The sequence below is a fragment of the Oncorhynchus tshawytscha genome, linkage group LG01, assembly GCF_018296145.1.
Source record: "Oncorhynchus tshawytscha isolate Ot180627B linkage group LG01, Otsh_v2.0, whole genome shotgun sequence".
NCBI lineage: Eukaryota > Metazoa > Chordata > Actinopteri > Salmoniformes > Salmonidae > Oncorhynchus > Oncorhynchus tshawytscha.
In genome coordinates this window covers 10,659,777-10,675,930 of record NC_056429.1, presented here as the reverse complement: position 1 = coordinate 10,675,930, position 16,154 = coordinate 10,659,777, and the positions used below count along the sequence as shown (strand labels likewise).

Genomic DNA, 16,154 nt, shown 5'->3' with positions numbered 1-16,154 from the left:
AACATACCTGCTCCCTCAATCTTTACCAAACATACCTGCTCCCTCAATCTTTACCAAACATACCTGCTCCCTCAATCTTTACCAAACATACCTGTTCCCTCAATCATTACCAAACATACCTGCTCCCTCAGTCATTACCAAACATACCTGCTCCCTCAGTCATTACCAAACATACCTGCTCCCTCAGTCATTACCAAACATACCTGCTCCCTCAGTCATTACCAAACATACCTGCTCCCGCAATCATTACCAAACATACCTGCTCCCACAATCATTACCAAACATACCTGCTCCCTCAATCATTACCAAACATACAGTGCCTTGCGAAAGTATTCGGCCCCCTTGAACTTTGCGACCTTTTGCCACATTTCAGGCTTCAAACATAAAGATATAAAACTGTATTTTTTTGTGAAGAATCAACAACAAGTGGGACACAATCATGAAGTGGAACGACATTTATTGGATATTTCAAACTTTTTTAACAAATCAAAAACTGAAAAATTGGGCGTGCAAAATTATTCAGCCCCTTTACTTTCAGTGCAGCAAACTCTCTCCAGAAGTTCAGTGAGGATCTCTGAATGATCCAATGTTGACCTAAATGACTAATGATGATAAATACAATCCACCTGTGTGTAATCAAGTCTCCGTATAAATGCACCTGCACTGTGATAGTCTCAGAGGTCCGTTAAAAGCGCAGAGAGCATCATGAAGAACAAGGAACACACCAGGCAGGTCAGAGATACTGTTGTGAAGAAGTTTAAAGCCGGATTTGGATACAAAAAGATTTCCCAAGCTTTAAACATCCCAAGGAGCACTGTGCAAGCGATAATATTGAAATGGAAGGAGTATCAGACCACTGCAAATCTACCAAGACCTGGCCGTCCCTCTAAACTTTCAGCTCATACAAGGAGAAGACTGATCAGAGATGCAGCCAAGAGGCCCATGATCACTCTGGATGAACTGCAGGGATCTACAGCTGAGGTGGGAGACTCTGTCCATAGGACAACAATCAGTCGTATATTGCACAAATCTGGCCTTTATGGAAGAGTGGCAAGAAGAAAGCCATTTCTTAAAGATATCCATAAAAGTGTTGTTTAAAGTTTGCCACAAGCCACCTGGGAGACACACCAAACATTTGGAAGAAGGTGCTCTGGTCAGATGAAACCAAAATTGTACTTTTTGGCAACAATGCAAAACGTTATGTTTGGCGTAAAAGCAACACAGCTCATCACCCTGACCACACCATCCCCACTGTCAAACATGGTGGTGGCAGCATCATGGTTTGGGCCTGCTTTTCTTCAGCAGGGACAGGGAAGATGTTTAAAATTGATGGGAAGATGGATGGAGCCAAATACAGGACCATTCTGGAAGAAAACCTGATGGAGTCTGCAAAAGACCTGAGACTGGGACGGAGATTTGTCTTCCAACAAGACAATGATCCAAAACATAAAGCAAAATCTACAATGGAATGGTTCAAAAATAAACATATCCAGGTGTTAGAATGGCCAAGTCAAAGTCCAGACCTGAATCCAATCGAGAATCTGTGGAAAGAACTGAAAACTGCTGTTCACAAATGCTCTCCATCCAACCTCACTGAGCTCGAGCTGTTTTGCAAGGAGGAATGGGAAAAAAATTCAGTCTCTCTGTGTGCAAAACTGATAGACACATACCCCAAGCGACCTACAGCTGTAATTGCAGCAAAAGGTGGCGCTACAAAGTATTAACTTAAGGGGGCTGAATAATTTTGCACGCCCAATTTTTCAGTTTTTGATTTGTTAAAGTTTGAAATATCCAATAAATGTCGTTCCACTTCATGATTGTGTCCCACTTGTTGTTGATTCTTCACAAAAAAATACAGTTTTATATCTTTATGTTTGAAGCCTGAAATGTGGCAAAAGGTCGCAAAGTTCAAGGGGGCCGAATACTTTCACAAGGCACTGTACCTACTCCCTCAATCATTACCAAACATACCTGCTCCTGCAATCATTACCAAACATATACCTGCTCCCTCAATCTTTAGCATTACACGAATGAATCTAATGGAAGTGCCTTTTTTTGCTGATGAATCATTTTCTTCTCACAAAATTGCCCATCAACCTCACTTTTTCCACCCTGGTTGTCTTATGGCGTGCTATGGCTACCACAGAATCAGATTAATTGAGCCTATGATCGTCAAAAGACGAGGGACATAACATTACAAAGTCTAATATATTATCTAACACACAATCTTAACCAGATTGCTGTGAGCTCATCAATAATAGCTTCAAACTCCTAACTGCATTACTGATCAGCCTTTGTGTTCCCAGCTCCTACTTACAGTTGGCATTACTTACTTCATCAGCTTTTGCTGGTTACGGAGTTTTATTTTGTAGTTCTTCACCATAATAGCCAGAGTTTACACTACTTCTCATTTTAGACTCTCTTTTAGGTCATTTGAATCTGCTCATCTTATACCACACCATGCCACATTAAACAGTCGCTTATTCACACCATTTAGTTGGTGCTACATCAACATTAGCACAGCCTTTTTAAGACCACAACAAAGACGTTTCTACTTGGCTGTGGTTGACCGCTACAACGGTCCACTTCCACGGTCAAGGTCATAGTGAGCGAGTACTCCAGTCTGAGTACCTTTTAATTGGCCTATTTTATCTTATTCACTGCAGATGAAAGGACAGGAAAGGGATAAGCAAAATGGCTGCCGAAAGCCTACCATCAAGGCAGGTGTAAATTCCACCATATTTCTTTCACCCCATCCCAATTTGTTTTAAATCAGCAAGGATGTGAAAATAGCACAAAGGAAGGGAAATAATGGACAGCTCATTGTTAAGTGAATCTGTAAAACGAAAAATCACAACTCCTTCACTCCTGTTATATTCTAATGTAGAGATCTGCACTCGAGAATAAAGTAACGTTGCTTCTAAAAAATCTCTTCTGGCTGTGTTTTTCCATTTGGCGGGGGTTTGATGAGTATGTATGCATGCATTTTCCCTGTGATGTGATTTTCCTCCGTCCACTGAGCACAATGACGCATGTGATGCACTTTCTCCTCACAGCATAGGAATACATGCTGATGAGGCCTACACACACTGCAGTGGGAATTATGCACGCGTGGGTTTAAGAGCTTGGGCACAAACAAATACACTCATACAGTACACACACTGTCATACAAACAGTTATTTACTCAAAACACAAATGTGTTTATGGGTTTGGAAAAGCAAAGGAGAGTGTGTGGGTTTGTGGTCACAGGTTAATCAATATCGTTTGGTGGTTGTTTCTGATGTAATTCATCTAATTTCCTCATGAAACCAGGAAAACAAAAAAATAAAATGATAGTTTTTATTTTCAGGAAAGCGATTTTTTCTTTTGGATATACACTACCGTTCAAAAGAAGAAGTTCTTTGTTTCTGGCCATTTTGAGCCTGTAATCGAACCCACAAATGCTGATGCTCCAGATACTCAACAAGTCCAAATAAGATCAGTTTTATTGCTTCTTTAAACAGCACAACTGTTTTTCAGCTGTGCTAACATAATTGCAAAAGGGTTTTCTAATGATCCGTTAGCCTTTTAAAATGCTAAACTTGGATTAGCTAACACAACGTGCCATTGGAACACAGGAGTGATGGTTGCTGATAATGGGCCTCTGTACGCCTATTCCATTAAAGATCAGCTTTTTCCATCTACAATAGTCGTTTACAACATTAACAATGTCTACTCAGTATTTCTCATCAATTTGATGTAATTTTAAATGGACAAAAAAATTGCTAAGTGACCCCAAACTTTTGAAAGGTAGTATATATGTCAACAGTCCTTCCTCCAAAGGACCATTCTAAGGATTAAAGTTTGTGAAAATCATTAAAATAATGGTATTTATGGTATTTTTTTGCCCTGGTTTAGTGGTCAGATACAATGGGCCTTTAAAATGTTCCTTCCTAGGGCCCCGAAACGTTATTTTTCTGGCCATGCACTGCGGAAATCGTGTTGTATGTATGTTTTTTATTTTATCTCACTCGAGTTGTGTGTTATGCAGGGGGTCCCTGATGAATTTGCTATCACAAAAGGGGTCCCAGGCCCGAACCGTTTCAGAACCCCCCCCCCCTCTAGTGGTCAGATAAAGTAACTGTTGTTTGTCCCCCCCTAGTGGAGGCGAGAGCAGCAGGACTTTGATTTGCAGCAGGAGCAGAAAGCTCAGGTGGTGGAGCGACTGGGTGCCGAGGGCCAGAGCGACGAGGGGCGTAGAGAGCTGAAGGAAAGGGAGAGGATCCAATCAGATGAGTGGCTCACGGTGATGGCCACGCCCATGAGGGGGACTGACATGGAGCCCCTCGACTACGACCTGAACCTCAGTCGTGAGGTACGTTCATGAATGGCTAATCAATTTTCTCCTATCAACACTCTTATTGATGAATATTATGCCTGTACACATAAGTGGTTAAAAAGGGGAAGTTGAGTATTTTACCTCACCTTAAAAGTAGTCTATGGGCCTGGAGAAACTGTAACCCATCTTCTTTAAACAGCCACTACAAACTGTATAATACCGAACATCCCCTTTACGACTATGCAGTTGTGGATGGTTTTGAATTAGAGGCTAGCCTGTAGCTCATACTACTTACCATTCACCACATACACAATTAAGATACAAAATGCAAAGTGAATTAATGCTTTCAACTACAATCACATAACCTTGTTTTTGTAGAACCTTATAGCTATGCTGAACCGCAAAGTTTGAATTTATCTGACCCCAACAGTATGACCATTTACAGTGCCTACTGAAAGTATTCACACCCCTTGACTTTTTCCAAAATGATGTTGTCACTGGCCTACAATCAATACCCCATAATGTCAAAGTGGAATTATGTGGAAAAAGTGGAAATCTTTACAAATTGATTAAAAATGAAAAGCTGAAATGTCTTGAGTTAATAAGTTGCATGGACTCACTCTGTGTGCAATAGTAGTCTTTAACATGATTGTTGAATGATTACCTCACACATGCTATTATATGTAAGGTCCCTCAGTCGAGCAATGATTTTCAAACACAGATTCAACCACAAAGACAAGGGAGGTTTTCCAATGCCTCACAAAGAAAGGCAACTATTGGTAGACGAAGAAAAAAACTGACATTGAATATCCCTTTGAGGATGGTGAAGTTATTAATTACACTTTGGATGGTGTGTCAATACACCCAGTCTCTACAAAGATAAAGGCGTCCTTCCTAACTCAGTTGCCAGAGAGGAAGGAAACTGCTCAGGGATTTCACCATGAGGCCAATGGTGACTTTAAAACAGTTACATAGTTTAATGGCTGTTATAGGAGAGAGCTGAGGATGGATCAATAACATTGTAGTTACTCCACAATACTAACCTAAATGGCAGAATAAAAAGAAAGAAGAAATATGTGGCAAAGAAATGAGCTTTATGTCCTGAATAGAAAGCATTATGTTTGAGGCAAATACAATACATCACTGTGTACCTTTCTTCATATTTCCAAGCATGATGGTGGCTGCATCATATTATGGGTATGCTTGTCATTGGCAAGGACTAAGGAGTTTTTTAGGATAAAAAGAAATGGAATAGAGCTAAGCACAGGCAATATCCTAAAGGAAATCCTGGTTCAGTCTGCTTTCCAACAGGTACAGAGAGACTTACCCAGAAAGACTCACAGCTGTAATCGCAGCCAAAGGTGATTCTAACATATATTGACTCATGGGTGTGAATACTTATGTAAATTAGATATTTCTGTATTTAATTTTCTATACATTTGCCAGCATTTCAAAAAATATGTTTTCATTTTGTCATTATGGGGTATTATGTTTACATGGGTGAGGGAAAAGTACATGTAATCCATTTTGAATTCAGGCTGTAATAACAAAATGTGGAATAAGTCAAGGGGTATGAATACTTTCTGAAGGCACTGTAAACAGATGATTTCTGAATATTGTTCTAAGCCTTAAATTGCAATTCTGCCACTTTTCAACCTCATATTCATTATCTACAGTACCAAACCAGTGTCTACTTAACTGAAAGAAGTACGTTTCTATGATCTGTGGTTAACAAGAGAAGAAGAAAAGCCCTAAAAAATGCTTCTCTGTGACATCACAGGGCAGGGTATTGTCTTGCTCCCCACTTCACCACGAATCTGTGTTTTTGAAAATCACGTTTCTTAAAATGTTTAAACTTTTGATGATGTCATCGGGTAGAATTCTTTTACTCAAATGTTTTCTTCTAAAAATGTAGAATTGTGCCGTTTTCACATATGTAGACACTGGTATTGTGCTGGAGATTATGGAAATGAGTTTGAAAAGTGTTGGAATTGCACTTTAATATGGATGTGTTGGTTGACTGGATGTCTATGACTGGATGTAGCTGTCCAAGCCCCAGAAAGTGCCTATCTCAGAGCGCTATGTGGAGTCAGACCCCGGGGAGCCTCTGAGCCAGGAGCAGATGGAGGAGCGTCAACGCAGAGCAGAACGCATCATAAACATCCTGGCCAAATCCAAGTACTCTTGACTTAGTTTCATAAAAATCTATTTATTTTAGAACTTTTTATTACAAAAATAAATTCAGTCGCAAATTTAGTGATCTGGCAGATTCTTGATAAGAAATAGTAGTTGTTGTTTGTGAAAATATAGGTACTTCTTATTGGGAGAAGAAAACATATCACAAGCATTGTAATGTCCCTAATCCTGGGTCTCTGGGTCCACTGGATCCACTGTTGGGTTGTGGCTGATTCAATCCCAGTTGTGACTTAAAACTTAAGCTAACTACAAAAACTTTCGATCATAACACAAAAAAGTGATCGCAAACATTGTGTACGTCCCAAATGACACCCTATTCCCTACATAGTGCACTACTTTTGACCAGAGCCTATTCCCTACATAGTGCATTACTTTTGACCAGAGCCTATTCCCTAAGTAGTGCATTACTTTTGACCAGAGCCTATTCCCTACGTAGTGCATTACTTTTGACCAGAGCCTATTCCCTACGTAGTGCATTACTTTTGACCAGAGCCTATTCCCTACGTAGTGCATTACTTTTGACCAGAGCCTATTCCCTACGTAGTGCATTACTTTTGACCAGACCCTATTCCCTACGTAGTGCATTACTTTTGACCAGAGCCTATTCCCTACGTAGTGCATTACTTTTGACCAGAGCCTATTCCCTACGTAGTGCATTACTTTTGACCAGGGACGGATTGGTAGGGGAGAAGGTTCCATTTGGGACACAGACTGTACTTCCTTTGGGTTTCGGACTCTTTTTCCTCATGTTCGTATTCCCTTCCCACCTGTGTGTCAGTGTTCAGAACACACATCTGTCGTCTGGTGTGGCTGTCCCACTGGACTTTACTGATCTGGACCTAGCCATGCAGCAGCAGAAGAGGATTATGAATGTGTCTCACGCCTTGGCCTCTGAAGCCTCCATCAAGAGCAAGCAGTTCACAGGTCAGCTCATACACACACATGAACACGTGTAAACACATACACACTACATATACACTCAGTGGCCAGGCATCAAAAGATGAGAGAGGCCTGTAATTTTCATCATAGGTACACTTCAACAATGACAGACAAAATGAGAAAAACGTTTTTGGATTTTTTATGAATTTATTTGCAAATGATGTTGGAAAATAAGTATTTGGTCAATAACAAAAGTTTATCTCAATACTTTGTTATATACCCTTTGTTGGCAATGACAGAGGTCAAACGTTTTCTGTAAGTCTTCACAAGGTTTTCACACACTGTTGCTAGTATTCTGGCCCATTCCTCCATGCAGCTCTCCTCTAGAGCAGTGATGTTTTGGGGCTGTTGCTGGGCAACACAGACTTTCAACTCCCTCCAAAGATTTTCTATGGTGTTAAGATCTGGAGACTGGCTAGGACACTCCAGGACCTTGATATGCTTCTTACAAAGCCACTCCTTCGTTGCCCGGGCGGTGTGTTTGGTATCATTATCATGCTGAAAGACCCAGCCACGTTTCATCTTCAATGCTCTTGCTGATGGAAGGAGGTTTTCACTCAAAACCTCACGATACATGGCCCCATTCATTCTTTTCTTTACACGGATCAGTCGTCCTGGTCAGTTTGCAGAAAAACAGCCCCAAATCATAATGTTTCCACCCCCATGCTTCACAGTAGGTATGGTGTTCTTTGGATGCAACTCAGCATTCTTTGTCCTCCAAACACAACGAGTTGAGTTTTTACCCAAAAGTTATATTTTGGTTCATCTGACCATATGACATTCTCCCAATCTTCTTCTGGATCATCCAAATGCTCTCTAGCAAACTTCAGACGGGCCTGGACATGTACTGGCTTAAGCAGGGGGACACGTCTGGCACTGCAGGATTTGAGTCCCTGGCGGCATAGTGTGTTACTGATGGTAGGCTTTGTTACTTTGGCCCCAGCTCTCTACAGGTCATTCACTAGGTTCACTAGGTTCACTAGGGATTTTTGGGTGAGATCTTGCGTGGAGCCCCAGATCGAAGGAGATTATCAGTGGTCTTGTATGTCTTCCATTTCCTAATAATTGCTCCCACAGTTGATTTCTTCAAACCAAGCTGCTTACCTATTGCAGATTCAGTCTTCCCAGCCTGGTGCAGGTCTACAATTTTGTTTCTGGTGTCCTTTGACAGCTCTTTGGTCTTGGCCATAGTGGAGTTTGGAGTGTGACTGTTTGAGGTGGTGGACAGGTTTCTTTTATACTGATAACAAGTTCAAACAGGTGCCATTAATACAGGTAACGAGTGGAGGACAGGAGCCTCTTAAAGAAGAAGTTACAGGTCTGTGAGAGCCAGAAATCTTGCTTGTTTGTAGGTGACCAAATACTTATTTTCCACCATAATTTGCAAATAAATTCATAAAAAATCCAACAATGTGATTTTCTGGATTTTTTTTTCTCATTTTCTCTGTCATAGTTGACGTGTACCTATGATGAAAATGACAGGCCTCTCTCATCTTTTTAAGTGGGAGAACTTGCACAATTGGTGGCTGACTAAATACTTTTTTACCCCACTGTACCTAATACACTCTACACTCCACTACACAGTGTACACACAGCCTACTCTATGCATGCTGTACACACACAAACACACCTTTTTCCCACTGAACTGCCTACAGTATCTTTGATCCCTCCTTCATAAAACACTCCTTTAATATAGCTATAGATGGAGTATCTAGTAGGACATTGTGCTCTCTTCAGAGAAGCCAACCCAGTTAGTATCCTGATTCTCAACCCTTCTCCCAAAGTGAGAAGTATGGATTTATCAATGGTGGAAACTTCCTCCAGCCAATGCTTGAATCAAATCTATGATGGGGAGTATGCCAGTGCACACTCCTGGAAGAAGAGAATCGGAACAGAGAAAGGGAGACAAATGCAGCACACTCCTGGGTGAAGCTACAGATCTTGGATCAGTTTTCCCTCTCCCTCATCATAACCTTAACCATTAGTGTAGAGAATTGGACCAAAACTGACCCAAGAACAGTGTGTAGGGGCATCTTCACTGTACAGCACAGTAATGTGACCCTCTCTCATTGCCCCTGGTTGTGCAGACAGCGAGATTCTGAATAACAAATCTAGTGATGGTACACTGCATATTCTCTAGAATGTCGTGGCCTTAAGGTGCCTCTGTGATGTTTGTGTTGGCATCCCACTGGGGCACAAGGTTGAATCAGCCTTGTTTTCACGTCATTTCAACCCCCCAAAAATCGATGTGATGACATTGAAACAACTTAAGAAGATTTATTTATTTTTCAACCAACTTTTAACAACTTCTAAACTAGACGTTGAACTGACGTCTGTGCCCAGTGGGATAGCTGTTGTCTTTAGGTGTCATTTCTGCTCTCACAACTTGGAGTGCTTTGGTGGTTTCTTTTCTGAAGCATGGTGGTTTTTGGTGTCCAAATGTTGTTGGGTCAGGTGATGTTGTTGGGTCATGTGATGATGTTGGGTGATGGTGATGTTGTTGGGTTAGGTGATGTTGTTGGGTCATGTGGCGTTGTTGGGTCATGTGAAGTTGTTGGGTTAGGTGATGGTGATGTTGTTGGGTTAGGTGATGGTGATGTTGTTGGGTTAGGGTGATTGGTGGGTCATAGTTGTTGGGTTAGGTGATCATGTTGTTGTCATGTGAAGTTGTTGGGTTAGGTGATGGTGATGTTGTTGGGTTAGGTGATGGTAATATTGTTGGGTTAGGTGATGGTGATGTTGTTGGGTTAGGTGATGGTGATGTTGTTGGGTTAGGTGATGGTGATGTTGTTGGGTTAGGTGATGGTGATGTTGTTGGGTTAGGTGATGGTGATGTTGTTGGGTTAGGTGATGGTGATGTTGTTGGGTTAGGTGATGGTGATGGTGATGTTGTTGGGTTAGGTGATGGTGATGGTGATGTTGTTGGGTTAGGTGATGGTGATGTTGTTGGGTTAGGTGATGGTGATGTTGTTGGGTCATGATTAGAATGTAAAAAGGTTGTGATGTATTGTTTCCACACAAACAAGCACTGCTTACTTAGGCTTTTTGGAAAGAGGGTGGAACTTTCGATTGAAGACATTACCGTCTGTATTTTCAATGTCATGAACATGTTTTTCCTCCCCCTTTTAGCCAAAGCTCAGCTGAGCACTGACTGACCATTGACACAGACGCCAAGACACCGACAGGACATCCGTGAATGAAAATAGTTGATGGGCAAAGGATCTAATACTAATCATTTTCAGCAATTAATGCCAGAGTGATGTTTTATCATACTTTTTATTGGAGTTAAAACTTGATAATAAGGTTTTCTTTTAAAGAACCAAGAGTTATTCGAAACTCAACAAGAGCATTGAAACTGCGTGTACCTAATGTTAAGTTTGAATTGGAGTTGTGTTTTGCACTTTAATGTTGTGTGTAATTGTTAACACTAATAGTTTTTGCAACTGAATCATTAGCTGTGTTTTTGAAGTGTGGTCTATATTTCTAAAACAAGTTCTAAGCAATGTTTTATAGGTTGTTGAGATGGAAATGTAATTATGACATGAATCATATATTTATTTTATTTTGACTAATGAAAGACAATCTTGCACCAAATTACAACCTTTGTAGCTCAGCACTGCCATGTAACGCTTTTGCCAATCAACTGTATTGTATTATGTGTAATTTAAAAGGGAAATAAACCATAATGATGTTTTCTGGAAATAAAGGTTTAAACAAAACATGTTACCTCATGTCCAGTTCTCTCTCTATTTAATCATGAACACACTCGTATACGGTCAATGTGTCATAAATCAACTCACTTCAAACAGTAAATGCAAGACGATTCAAACAGTAAATGCAAGACGATTCAAACAGTAAATGCAAGACGATTCAAACAGTAAATGCAAGACGATTCAAACAGTAAATGCAAGACGATTCAAACAGTAAATGCAAGACGATTCAAACACGAGCATGTTTATTTTGGGCTCAATTCCAGCCATAGTGCTGAAAATCGGCTTTATAGCGCAATTGACAATTAAAGGGATCACTCTTAACATTTCTCCCAAAAATGTAATGACAAGACATGGAAAATGACATTGTCTCACTAATGCATTTCCACAAAATACACATGCGCAGCAGATTTGGCAACAACAAAAAAGCACATTGTCCATACAGGTTGTTGCATGGAATCCTTTTAGCCTGGCATATTTACTTCACACAAAGTGGCCATCAATTCAAAACACACATAACTGACATTGCTCGACTGCACACCAGATCTGAATGCAGTTTGAGTTCTCATCAGAACTGAAAATTAGATCCCGGTCCGACCCAAGTCCGTAAAGCTTGAAGCCCGAGCCCAGGCCTGACATCACAGAAATTAAATGAGCCCCAACTTGGAAAAAAAAAGCCAGATTTCTAGAAAAATAAGTATAATGATTTAAATTGGTTTTGAGAACGAGGCGGGTGGCAGCACAGTGAGGAGACGAGGAAATAGCCATTGGACCTAGAAAAGGCGCAGAGAGAGAAACTCACCTTAGTTATGATCAACTGAATGATTAAAATATAGGCTAATGCAATTGAAGGCATGTATCAAATTCTTGCTTATACTGTATATCCCTAAATCATATGCAACCGTTATACAAATGTAAAGCAATAGTCCTGTGTGGTCACCTACATTATCATTTCAGCACCTTTTTGATTGGGACAGAGCCTTTGCCTTTAGATATATCAATCAACGTCAGATTTTTGTTTTCACAGAATCTTTGTGGATATTTGGTAACTAGGCTGAGGGAAATGTTAGGTAAATTGATCATCTTTATTCTAGTTTGCTTATATATTAGCTGATCAGAAAATGTGTCTAGCATGTATATAAGTGGATTTTGATCTTCACTCTCGTGAGTATTCTGTCCTACTCCTGAACAGAAGCCTCTGACTTGTCTGATAATCAATGTGATTTTTCACTGAATCTCCATCTGTATATTTGGTTAATTGATCTCTGGCCGAACAGGTGGAAGTGGTAGCTCAGTTATTAGTTTGCTCATCTTTCACTGATCAGAAACATGTAGCATGCAATGTAGCCTAAACCGAGTGTATTAGTTATCTATTGACTCACGCAGTAGCCTTATAGAGCCTAGGCTATTTTCCTATCACAATCCCACTGAAATCCAACATCCTGACTCCCCATTTAATTGTAATGGTCGCATTAGCATGGAAATAAGTTAGCAGGGGCTAACAGACGAATCACAAATCTACATACTGTTGTCCTGCCCATCTAATGTGCTTCCTTGTCGATCATCAGAATAAACTCAAATTAACTGGGATTGCTGGCTGGACAGTCCTGTCTTTAAAGGCTCTTCTACATTATGCATAACGCTTCTGCGCTGTCTCGTATTGCTGCCCATCAGAGCTTCAGTAGATAATGTGTGATCAAATTGTATGAGTAGATATGGATTTTTTATTTTAACAATATCCTCTCATCTCTGTTATTCATGCACTGATCTGCATAGGCTAATTATCAACTCGATATTGCGAAATAGGATATTATGTCCTTCGTTGGAGGTTTTCTAGCAAGCTTAGTATCTTTGGTCATTTGACTGCCGTTGCAGTTATGATGCTACAGCCTACTCGGGGTTCACACTCTGCGATATCCTACTGCTGAAATGCACTGAACCGCCTGTTTCGCAATTCACAAAAAATGTGATTGCTGATCAAAGTTACTCTATCATTACTAAATATCAGTTTCACATAGTAGCCCAGACAAGCCTGGTATAGTGATTATATTTTTAAGTGCTTTGAAATAGCCACCTTTGTAGATTTGAGAAAATATTCATCCCTACTGTGTGGTACACTTCAGTTTATTGATATTCAATTTGTAGTTTAAGTACATTTTTATAACTCATGAGCTTCGTCTCAGAACCATTTATAACACGTCGTAGTCCCTCTTTCAGTCAGGAATTCCTAACAAAAATTGACAAGGAAACAACATGGGAAATCTGTCTCAATGATTGTGACCTCCTTCAGTAGTGCACTACTGGTTTGCTGCTCAGCATTGGAACATAAAAGCCATCTTAAACCACGAAGTTACCATGTATCAGCTTGGGAGTACTGCAGAGACACAAAAGAACGACTTATGTACAAATCTGTGGTTTGACTTTAGAAAAAAAGTGACTGTTTTTCTCCCAGTCTTAGGATGACTTCACAAAGGCCATTTTGAAGGTGTGTTTCTTGTCTTTCGTGCTGTCCTCTGGGTTTGGTGAGGAGGGTTTGTCTGGTGAGCCCTGGGGTTCTGAGGGGCTGTCTGGGGCATTGGGACTGGCTGGTTGCTCTGCCTTGCTTTGGCCCTCTACGGGTGGTGGAGGTGGGGCTGGGTCCGGCTGTGGAGCGAACAGAAGTGTCACAAAATGAAGATCTGGAGACTGGGGCAACATGTGGGTAAGTACATTACATTTTGGCTGTATAAATTATGCCTCTAATTTGAGCCAATTGTACGTTGTGGCGCTTCCATGTGCTGTGCTGTCATTAATCTTACATAGCCATTGCAAACATACAGGTCTAATGAGAAGCACCATCAGTAACTCAAATCTTAATGTATCAATCAATCAGTATTACATCACGGTCTAATGATGTCATGTAACAGGCCAGGGTTGTGTTCATTGCAACAGAAAACACGTTTTTATTAGACAAATTCAGATAGTACCTTCCAGGCTTTGGAGATTTTCCTGGTTTAGTTCCTAACGAACACAACCCAGCTAAATAGAATGAAAGCGTACCCAAACTTGCTTCAGCCATTCTACCCCATAGATAATAGAACAGCAGATTGATTGGCTGATGTCATAGAAGCCCTATTCATCAGAATGGAACAATTTGTCAGCCATCTTTTCTAGGATCGATGTTCAACTTAGCCCACCCAATCTACCTACCTCATCCCCACATTGTTTTTATTTACTTTTCTGCTCTTTTGCACACCAGTATCTCTACTTGCACATCATCGGCTAAATTGTAATTACTTCGCTACTATGGCCTATTTATTGCCTTACCTCCTCAAGCCATTTGTATATAGACTTTTTTTCTATTGTGTTATTGACTGTACGCTTGTTTATTCCATGTGTAACTCTGTGTTGTTGTTTGTCACACTGCTTTGCTTTATCTTGGCCAGGTCGCAGTTGTAAATGAGAACTTGCTCTCAACTAGCTTACCTGGTTAAATAAAGGTGAAATAAATTTTAAAAATCTGTCCGTCTGTGATCTCTCACCTCACTAAAGCCCAGTCCGACGTGTCTCCTGTTCCTGCCTGACAGCTTCCCGTCCAGCCCCTGCTGGTACTGCAACTCCAGCTCAGAGTTCATCCTCCGGTCCTCCGCCCCTGCAGAGGACAAACTAGTGAAACACCAATCATACCAAATACAGTGCTATCTGGTCCCAGATAGTACTGCATTGATATGGGAAAAGGTTAGATTAGATGAGAGAGATACGTCTGTGTAAAGCATTTGAAAGGGGTGTAGAATAGGGTTGCCAAGATACCAGTACCTTGACAAGCCTTTTTCTATAATTCAAGAGGGTTACTCACCGCTGCGGACATGGGATGTTGATTTGTGATCTCCAATGACTAGACGTCCAGTGTGTTCTTTCTGCAGGACCAAATACAGTAGACATAATTCTGTAATACCAGCTCTGTTCCTCCTTTGACAATGCTATATGGATTATAAATTGTAGCCTAAGATAAAATGTTGGCTCAATCTAATACTGGAATAGAGGTAACCGTCAAGTTGAATTAACAGTTAACTGCGCTACAGTAATAATAGTCCAATACCAGACTGGCACACTTGATTCAACTAATCAGGGGCTTGGTGATTTGTTGACTTAGCTACATTTGAAATCAGGTGTTCCAGTAAGGGCCACATATGTGAAACGTCTAGTGGTCCCCGATGAGAGGGTTGGGAAAAATAGTCTACATAGAATATGACCAAACAAACCTTCCCTGCGCCCATCAACCTCAAAAACTTCTGCTTCCTCTCGTTGTCCCCCAGATCTGCAGCTGCCCATGGAGTAGGTCCATCCTGCAAGAACAACACAGAATTGCCTACAGTACACAGGGAATGGGATCCCAACAGAACGTAGCCTAGGCCTTTTATTGCACCTTAGGCTGGAAGATCACACACTTCCCCCAATTGGATTAGCTAAAGTCACACATCTTAATATAACGCTAACTAGCCATTTATCAAAATAAATGTTTATTAAATTGACTTGCTGACTATCTTTCTGGCAAGCTTCATCATGATGTGTCAAACTGGCCACCTTATGGTGAATAAGTTAGCTAAAAAAATAACACTTGTGATTTGTTGACCAGCGTTAAATAGTTAACTGTTTTACTCTATGGCTTTGTTGATCTAGGACGCAATATGTTACAGGCTGCATATCTAGTTAGGATGCAAGTTGACTGCATACTTCTTTGCTAAAGCAAACCAGATACGGGCCTTGCTAGCCGGTTAGCTGAACTGCAAGGCCTGTCCCGTTCAATGCATGTAACTATAGTTAACATACTTCATTCGGAGAACCAGGTCTTTTCGTCCCGTGTCGATTCCCTTCAGAACTCATTTTCTTCGTAAAAACGTTTGTTTTAGCTAGCTAAATCAAAAATATTGACATAGCAGTAGCTGGCTAGCTATGCCACCATCAACAAACAGTTGCAGTTGTGAACCCAAACGGAAACTAGCGATTCCAAC

General features: G+C 40.7%; 2 protein-coding genes across 2 annotated transcripts in view; one reads left to right on the top strand and one right to left on the bottom strand.

The window, feature by feature from the left end:
* LOC112215449 (pleckstrin homology domain-containing family A member 7-like) overlaps nucleotides 1-11,179 on the top strand; it is a 204,885-nt gene extending 193,706 nt beyond the window's left edge. The window contains 4 exon segments of the mRNA XM_042329983.1: nucleotides 4,142-4,354; nucleotides 6,363-6,496; nucleotides 7,293-7,438; nucleotides 10,583-11,179. Coding sequence (XP_042185917.1) covers nucleotides 4,142-4,354; nucleotides 6,363-6,496; nucleotides 7,293-7,438; nucleotides 10,583-10,608 — 519 coding nt within the window. The 3' untranslated portion in view covers nucleotides 10,609-11,179.
* A 2,092-nt stretch (nucleotides 11,180-13,271) lies between these two features.
* LOC112215387 (small acidic protein) lies at nucleotides 13,272-16,154 on the bottom strand. Its single transcript, XM_024374427.1, has 5 exons — nucleotides 15,973-16,154; nucleotides 15,405-15,488; nucleotides 14,999-15,059; nucleotides 14,685-14,794; nucleotides 13,272-13,806 (listed from the first exon to the last, which is right to left on the bottom strand). The coding sequence occupies exons 1-5, from the start codon at nucleotides 16,024-16,026 to the stop codon at nucleotides 13,618-13,620; spliced, it is 498 nt and encodes a 165-aa protein (XP_024230195.1). The 5' UTR covers nucleotides 16,027-16,154; the 3' UTR covers nucleotides 13,272-13,617.

Coding starts and splice junctions, on each gene's coding strand:
- LOC112215387 (XM_024374427.1), bottom strand. CDS start 16,026: ATGAGTTCTGAAGGGAATCGACACGGGACGAAAAGACCTGGTTCTCCG. Junction 15,060..15,404: donor GGTTGATGGGCGCAGGGAAG/GTTTGTTTGGTC, acceptor TTGGTCCTGCAG/AAAGAACACACTGGACGTCT. Junction 13,807..14,684: donor TCGGACTGGGCTTTAGTGAG/GTGAGAGATCAC, acceptor TTCGCTCCACAG/CCGGACCCAGCCCCACCTCC.